The following is a 9,496-nucleotide window of genomic DNA, read 5'->3' on the forward strand; positions in this document are numbered from 1 at the left end:
ATGAGGATTGGGACAATGGGGAGAAACCATACAATATTCTTCAAATGATCGTCTGATATTGATATAACCCCATTGTAAATTGTTTTACATTTTTTTAAAGTTTATTTTGATGGAGTGATGTCATGACATGGACCTGAGCATCATTTTTTTTTTTATGTATACAAAACTGAATTCACAACATCTGTCCTCAAGAAATCAGGTGTATGATAATATTACAATATTGCATTATATTTTCATCTCTGTTGGATTCATTATCATGACTTTTAAGCTGCCTATTTAGGTGCAGGGTTTTTGTACAGGCAGTGAATGGAGACAGAGCACTGTGATGCTTTTGACTACTGGGGTAAAGGGACACAAGTCACCGTCTCAACAGGTAAGCAAACTTAAATGTATTATATCCATAGAATGTTTAATTTCCCCATTCTATTTTGTGTGTAGAAAGAACAGATTTTTGTCTTTTTCATTTTTCAGATGCAAAATGTAATTGAAAAGACCTGTTCGTAGTCCACTAAAGAAATGGTTTACATCAATTTGCCTATTTCCTTGAAAGTCAAATAGTTCCTCAAATTCTAGGTTCTGCTGTTGTAGAATAATGCAGACGTTTGTTTCCTAAAGTCTTATAAATAGAAACCCATTCCTCAGAAATGTACAGTCTAAGAGAAAATGTTACATATTGTGGAAATACATTGTTGACCAAGTTTGACTCTGTGACAATGTAGTATCTATTTAGATTTGTTTCTACAAACCAATGTACTTTGAAGTTATCAAGATCAGTTGAAACTGATTGCTGTAAAGAGGGTGGTTTTTGTATTGTTTGGCATATGCCCTTGTCACGCTGTGTATAGCTACTTTGACTATTGGGGGAAAGGAACAATGGTCACAGTCTCATCAGGTAAGCCATTGTTTTTGTGAGTTTTATTAATGCATTCAAATTGTTGTAGTTTGAAGATAAATCATGGTTTTATGGGGAAAAGTGGACATTACTACTTGGATAATGTTGTTAGTGTAGCACACCTAGAAAAAGCAGTATATTGTTTGTTCATCTGTCCACATACGTCTTTCACTTTTTGCGATTGATGTTTAATTAGATGATTATGTAGGCTTTGCTTTAGGTAAAAAATGACCATGTGAAAATGAAAATGTAGGCATTCATATTGGAGTCTAACACATAAACTGATTATAGGTAGAATAATAAAAGTTAATCTTAGTCTATACTGATTTGAGTATTAATTGTCATCACCTTAATCCATATAAATAATTAAATTAAAAATGTTTATTAGTGGAACAGTATGTTTTATTTGACAGTTCTGTTTTCACTGGTAAATGTGTCTACAATTTAATGTGTTAATGTGTATTTAATTGTGCCTTCCTGTATTACACCTTTTCTAAAATGTTTATTCTATTCTTCTGAGCCAGTGACTTTATGTTCATATTCTTATATTGTATTATTTCTTATTGTTGTTGCATTGTTGAGAAGGAACCTGAAAGTAAGTATTTGTAATACACTACATACAACTAATAAAAGTAGAAACATAGTGGTAGTTATACCTCAAAGAATACAAGACAGCCAACTACATGGAACTAAATGGTGCCTTATAGTGTAAGATTAAATGGACAAGTAGTTCTCAGGTTATACCTGTGTAATGACCATTTTACCATGGTAATTCCTAGTAGTTACCTGGTCATTTTGTACATTCAAATCAAGTGTTGCCTTTCTTTCTTTCTTGCAGCAGCCACAGCCCCCCCTACTCTACTCACTCTTATGAACTGTGGAACCCCTTCTAACGACATCTACAGCATCGGTTGTCTAGCTACCGGCTTTTCACCTTCCTCACTCACCTTCAAGTGGACAGACGCCAGCGGGAAAGCGCTGACGGACTTCGTCCAGTATCCGGCAGTCCAGAGTGGGGGAGCCTACATCGGAGTCAGTCAGGTCCGTGTGGCTAAGAACGTCTGGGAAAACTCAAAGTCTTTCAGTTGTTCTGTGGAACATCTTGGAAGTGACCAGACAGCAGTCATCAATAAACCAGGTAAGATCTGGTCATTAAATATATTTTCTTTATGACGTTGATTCTATTTTTCTAAAGATTACATTTGAATGTTTGTGATGTAAACTATTTATGTTTAGAAAACCTGATTATAAAATTATACTTGGTGTTTACCCTGGATGTCTTATTTCTATAAGGGGTTAAACTAACATGCATACATTTTCTTTACCTCCCGCTACACAGTCTCAAAGTCTCCATCAGTGTCTTTGCTTTCGGGGCCCATTGGCACCACCCAGTACCTGATGTGTATGATTGAAGATTTCACCCCCAATAAAGTCACTGTCACCTGGAAGAAAAATGACAAGGAGGTGGAGGGCCAGACCCCTACTGTAGGCCTACAGCCATCAGGCCTCTACTCAGCCAGCAGTCTGCTGAAGGTCAACAAAACTGAATGGAACAACAAGGTCAATTACAGCTGTGTGGTGCAGCACCAGGGAAAACCCACCATCAAGACAATCTCCAAAACAGGTCTGTACATAGGAGAAGACTGTACTACAAATAATGTCATGTTCACATTCAGTATATATATTATTTAGTGTAGTTCCTCATCAGTAATATATCCTGATTTTATACTGCTTCTCTCCCCTTTCAGAACCACTGACGGTGACTCTGAACCCACCGAGTGTGAAAAATGTGTTCATGGACAACCAAGCAGTGCTGGACTGTGTCATCAGTGGTACAGACCAGAACACAGTGGCTGGTACCACTATCACCTGGCAGGTCAACGGAAATAACGAGATGAAAAACATCGTTGAATCAAAGGGCAACCTGAACAGCAGGGTCAGTACTCTGACCATAGACCAGACAAGGTGGACCAATGTCAACAAAGTCCAGTGTTCTGCCATGAAGAGTGGCGAAGACACACCGGTCATTCAGGACCTCAGCTTCACCAAAGGAAGTAGGTCACTGAAACATCTCAATGTGGTTGTGATTAGTGGTCACATACTCCAGGTTCTGGAGAGGGAGACACAGGATGTGCAGACTTTTGCTCCAGCCCAACGCTAACATACCTGAGTCAGCAAATCAACTAATCACTAACTAATTATCACCTTTGCTTAGTTGAATCAGGTGTGTTAGTGCTGGACTGGAACAGAAACCTACACAGAACCAGGGTTAAGGACCACTAGGTTGATTTTAAACTGCTATTCACATACTGGTTTTCATATGTACCTACACATACATGAGTGTAACGTTTCTCCTTAAAATCAATCCTCTTGTAGGTCGAGCCCCTTCAGTGTCCGTTCACCTTCTCCCGGAGGAAGACACCAAGAAGGAGGGGGATGTGACTCTGGTGTGCCTGGTGGTCAGCCCGTCTCTCTGTGACGTCTACATCATGTGGAAGGAGGACAGCAGCGAGTACCAGGATGGGGTCACCAGCCCTCCTCAGAAAACCCCGGAAGGCAACTACTCTGTCACCAGTGTCTTCACCGTCAAAACAAATAAGTGGGAGGGAGACTCGGTTTTCACATGTGCCGTCAAGCACGGCTTGGACAACAACACAGCACCTCAGGAGAGGAGTGTGTCAAAGTCCATGGGTAACTCATGTGAAGACAAGTGATGTTAACCTGTGTGTTGTGTCATTGTGTCTCCTTATTGACTCCTCTGTGGGTCAGAATAGCCAATTACAACGTGTATCCCCTGTTATCCTCTATGATGTTTTCATTGTTGTCCTTGTTGAGTTAAAGTTAACATGTTAGTGTTGTCATTGTTTTGTTGACTGTAAGCATATTGCCAATTGTGATATTGTCCAGTCTAATGTGGTGTAAAATGTCAGTGCTATTGCACAGTCTTGTGTTGCCGTTGTTGTCCTTTGTCATTGTTCAATGTGTCTTCTTAATGTGGAGGCTGGCTAATAAACAATACCGCATATGAGATCACATGGTTTGATGTTCGTATATCAATTGCTTAAAGTCTTAGAAAATATACTGGTCTACTGTACATCAAACATAATGAAGACAATTGTCATGAAAAGACAACAGTACTAAATAGCCTACATAGTAGTATTATGCTTCCAGTAAGGTGGTCATAGATGTACTATTTAGTGTATTGGTGTAGTTTGACATAATGTGAGTGGGTGTGCATGATAATATTAGGCCAAGATATGAGTCTGCACAGATCAGTTTTATGTGTTCTCTGTGGGTTGATGTGTGTGTCTGTGTGTGTACATATCATTTGAACTCAATTAGCTGTATTTGTTAGAATATGATAAAGACTAATACAATACAGGTTTACAATACACAGACACACATGAACACGCATGAACACATACAAACACACATGAACACACAGACACACACACACAGACACACACACACGCAGAAACAAGTATACATACGTTCCTCACCACCTGTCTCTCTCCCTGTTCTCAGCGAACACCCTACTGACTGAGCCTGAGGCGGGCTTTGCTCTGAGCTGCACGGACAACGTTGAGGATGATTTCAGCAGCCTGTGGTCCACCACCTCCTCCTTTATCGTCCTCTTTCTTCTCTCCCTCACCTACAGCACAGTACTCAGCCTGGTCAAGGTACTGACACCACTTATTTTACGTGATTGTAGACTTCTGATGAAGGCCATTGGCAGCTGAAACGTCACAATTTTAAATAAAATAATTATTTATCAAGTGTTTAATTGAGTGTGAGCATTTCACTACACTAGCAATAACATCTGCTAAATATGTGTTTTTTTTACCTTTATTTAACTAGGCAAGTCAATAAGAACAAATTCTTATTTTCAATGACGGTGGGTTAACTGCCTATTCAGGGGCAGAACAACAGATTTGTACCTTGTCAGCTCGGGGATTTCAACTTGCAACCTTTCAGTTACTAGTCCAATGCTCTAACCACTAGGCTACCCTGCCGACCAATAACATCTGATTTGATTTGATTGAGAGCGAGAGTTGCTCCTTACTGAGGAGAAACTCTTTGTGGGCCAAAGGTAACCCACTTTGTTCCACTTTGTTGTCTGTTTATTGTAATAATCTGTATCTGTCTCTGCCTCTTTGCAGATGAAGCAGTGAAGAACACATGATGGACTGCAGAGATAGATGTGTCTAAATTAGAAAGATGGTTATGGCACAGTGTTCTTCAGTAATAATGTTATGTATATATCCAATTCATTATTGATTATGATTGATTCGTTTTGTTGATCTCAATATTATGCAAGCATTGTGGTGATGTGTTATTTTTCCTTCATTGATTTCTATTGTACACTATCATTAAATCTAAGTGTATCCTCTGATGTCTCTGTGATCTTTTTCACTGTAATAAAGTCTAAGATTTAGCTAGTCATTGTCTTTTTACTGAGACATTCACTGGATACTAATCCTGGGAGATATCCAAAAACATTACTGATTTCTGCTGGGAGTGTTTCTGCTTGGCAGAGTTATCTATGGAGCCAATGTACAGCTGTATTCCTTCACAGGACAGATTTAAACAACGTTGGGCTATATCTGTAATACTCAACTAAGACTTAAACATTCTGTTATCAGTTGATCTGAGGGGGTTTCTTGGTTCTCTAACTTGTCTAATAACAGTGTCATGCAAAAGCAGCTTCCTCTCTCTCTATCCCCTTGATACCACACCTGTGGCACTGAAACTGTCCAGCAACTGCCAGGGCCACAAATACACTTCCTTGAAAGAAGAGAAACACTGCATGTACGATAGCAACGCAACGCACACACACACACACACACACAAACACACACACACACACACACACACACACACACACACACACACACACACACACACACACACACACACACACACACACACACACACACACACATTGCAATTTAGAAGATTAACGCTGGAGTGATAAATGAGCAGACGATGGTGTGCAAGTAGAGATACTGGTGTGCAAAGAGCAGAAAAGTAAATAAAGACAATATGGGGATGAGGTAGGTAGATTGGGTGGGCTATTTACAGAGAGACTATGTACAGCTGCATCGATCGGTTAGCTGCTCAGATAGCTGATGTTTAAAGTTAGTGAGGGAAATATACGTCTCCAGCTTCAGCGATTTTTGCAATTCGTTCCAGTCACTGGCAGCAGAGAACTGGAAGGAAAGGCGGCCAAAGGAGGTGTTGGCTTTGGGGATGACCAGTGAGATATACCTGCTGGAGCACATGCTACGGGTGGGTGTCGTTATCGAGACCAGTGAGCTGAGATAAGGTGGAGCTTTACCTAGCATAGACTTATAGATGACCTGGAGCCAGTGGATCTGGCTACGAATATGTAGCGAGGGCCAGTCAACTAGAGCGTACAGGTCGCAGTGGTGGGTGGTATAAGGGGCTTTAGTAAAAAAACGGATGGCACTGTGATAGACTGCATCCAGTTTGCTGAGTAGAGTATTGGACGCTATTTTGTAGATGATATCTCCGAAGTCGAGGATCGGTAGGATAGTCAGTTTTACGAGGGTAAGTTTGGCGGCGTGAGTGAAGGAGGCTTTGTTGCGAAATATGAAGCCGATTCTAGATTTGATTTTGGATTGGAAATGTTTAATATGAGTCTGGAAGGATAGTTTACAGTCTAGCCAGACACCTAGGTATTTGTAGCTGCACAGAGTGGTGGGGGAGTTGTACAGGGTTAAACCACTGTGCCACATAGCGGGTCACAATGATACAGTCCATGACAAAAACCTACCACTTCTACCAAGCACAGAGTGTGAGAGTGCTGACACCTAAGGGACACAGACATATACATTCTGATTGTCTATAGGCAGTTAACCTACACGTGCTGGTACATTTATACACATTATCAACTCAAACAAATGTCCATACTCTTTAGGCCTACTTCAGAGAAGAACAACTTTAAAACAGACATATACTGAGGAACAACTACTTTTTATATACACTGTAAATCATGTGATCTAAAAATTAGCTTGAATTGAACTTCAATAGTAGATGTAAATGACACTGGATTGAAAAGACATTGTCGACATGGAGACATTGGAGGTTTCAGTCAATTTATCTGAGGATTCTGTGGCTGTCTGTAACACGCATGCACACACAAGCGCTAGCACACACGGACATTGTAATATTGTTGTATGGTGGTATTATACATGTTGTATTGTAGATATGTAGTGGTGTAATAATGTTATATGATGTACTGCTTTATCTTTTGTTCTATATGTAATATAAGTGCCTTAATGTGTTTGGACCCCAGGAAGAGTGATGGGGATCCCTAATAAATACAAATACAAATACATGGGCTTTGTAATGGTGTGAGTCACTGTGTACGGGAATGGCCACAGTGATAAACATCAATACTAAAACCCCTCCATGGACATGAGGGTTGGCAGGATGGTACTGTCTGCACACTGACTACACTCTGGACCCATATGGGAGATCATTTCACTGCTATGAATTTGGATGGTCATATTCTCATCTTCGTTTTCTCCATCCCAGTATTGGTTGCTATTCTACTATTGTGTCCTATGTTTCTGATTTCATACTGATTCCTACTGTGCTGTTTTTATCCATATTGATGAATGACAGCCATGTTTGTTTTTCTGACACGCCTGTCCATATAAATATACAATGTAGCACCCTTTAAAGGACGTCTATCCTTACATTAAAGATGTAACAATCATGGTTATCACGTTGTCCAGACATATAGCTTTGTTTACAGGAGGTATTGACTACCAAGTATTATATATACTCATATCAAATACTGCCTCATTCCACTCACTGTAGCAGAATTGAGAAACATTCTATATCGCCACCTACTGATATATAGCAATGTCAAGTGCTCCATTTGAGGTTATTTGATAGGCTACATGAAGGATTGATGAGACGTTTTATGTTTCCTCCATAAAGACGTTAAGACCATATTGTTCATAATCAATTGTTGGGAAACAATGAGTGTACAGAACACAACAGATGCTTCTTTTTGATATTAAGAGAAAAGGCATCAATGTCAAAGGTTTCACACAGCTGCCCTCACTACATTGTAAATTCCTGTCTAGACACAAGGGGGATGTATTTGTACGGGGATGTATCACAGTGCAGTATAACAGCCACAGTGATACACTTCCCCCTCTCTAACATAGATGCTGGGCTTAGAGTGCGTATTAGGGCAGAAACTAGGTGAAGAGCATAGTGTGTATTCCTCATACGTTTGGTTCACCATGCATGGTATATTCATAGGTAGTTATTTGTAATTCTGTTTTATCAACATATTTATTGTTTGTTAATTAAGGAGAAACGTTTGTCGATGAGAATTGGCAATACAGTTGGAATGAAGTGGGAAAGAGGTTTAGGCTTAAACATGATCTAGAATTGTATTTATTTATTTATTTTTTCCGCCTTCATTTAACCAGGTAGGCTAGTTGAGAACAAGTTCTCATTTGCAACTGCAACCTGGCCAAGATAAAGCAAAGCAGTTTGACACATACAAACAACACAGAGTTCCACATGGAATAAACAAACATACAATCAATAATATAGTAGGATAATCTATATACAGCATGTGCAAATTAGGTAGGATAAGAGAGGTAGGCAATAAATAGGCCATGGTGGCAAAGTAATTACAATATAGCAATTAAACACTGGAATGGTAGGATCTGCAGGGGATGAATGTGCAAGTTGAGATACTGCGGTGCAAAGGACCAAGATAAATAAATAAATAAATACAGTATAGGGATGAGGTAGATTGGATGGGCTATTTACAGATCAGGTGCGGGCAGCAATCAGTTGAAGAGCATGCATTTAGTTTTACTTGCATTTAAGAGCAGTTGGAGGCCACGGAAGGAGAGTTGTATGGCATTGAAGCTCATCTAGAGGTTAGTTAACACACACAGTGTCCAACGAATGGCCGGAGGTATACAGAATGGTGTCGTCTGCATAGAGGTGGAACAAAGAATCACCAGCAGCGAGAGCGACATCATTGATGTATACAGAGAAGAGAGTCGGCCCAAGAATGGAACCCTGTGGCACCCCCATAGAGACTGCCAGAGGTCCGGACAACAGGCCCTCCGATTTGACATACTGAACTCTATCAGAGAAGTAGCTGGTGAACCAAGCGAAGCAATCATTTGAGAAACGAAGACTGTTGAGTCTGCCATAAAGAATGTTGTGATTGACAGAGTCGAAGCCTTAGCCAGGTCGATGAACACGGCTGCACAGTAATGTCTCTTATCGATGGCGGTTATGATATCGTTTAGGACCTTGAGCGTGGCTGAGGTGCACCTATGACCAGCTCTGAAACCAGATTGTATAGCAGAGAAGGTGCGGTGAGATTCGAAATGGTCGGTAATCTGTGATCTTAGAAAGGCAAGGTAGAATAGATATAGGTCTGTAGCAGTTTGGGTCTATAGTGTCTCCCCCTCTGAAGAGGGGGACGACCGCGGCAGCTTTCCAATCTATGGGAATCTGAGATGATACGAAAGAGAGATTGAACAGGCTAGTAATAGGGGTTGCAACAATTTCAGCAGATCATTTAAGAAAGAG

General features: G+C 40.3%; 1 gene segment (V, D, J or C); it reads left to right on the plus strand.

The window, feature by feature from the left end:
* Positions 1–634: 634 nt before the first annotated feature.
* Positions 635–5,282, plus strand: LOC118937758. The segment is given in 7 exon segments: positions 635–892; positions 1,731–2,030; positions 2,232–2,516; positions 2,641–2,946; positions 3,269–3,583; positions 4,418–4,572; positions 5,053–5,282. Coding segments are annotated over 7 exon segments (1,392 nt in total).
* The last annotated feature ends 4,214 nt before the right edge of the window (positions 5,283–9,496 follow it).

This window comes from Oncorhynchus mykiss, chromosome 12 (genome assembly GCF_013265735.2).
Source record: "Oncorhynchus mykiss isolate Arlee chromosome 12, USDA_OmykA_1.1, whole genome shotgun sequence".
Classification (NCBI taxonomy): Eukaryota; Metazoa; Chordata; class Actinopteri; order Salmoniformes; family Salmonidae; genus Oncorhynchus; species Oncorhynchus mykiss.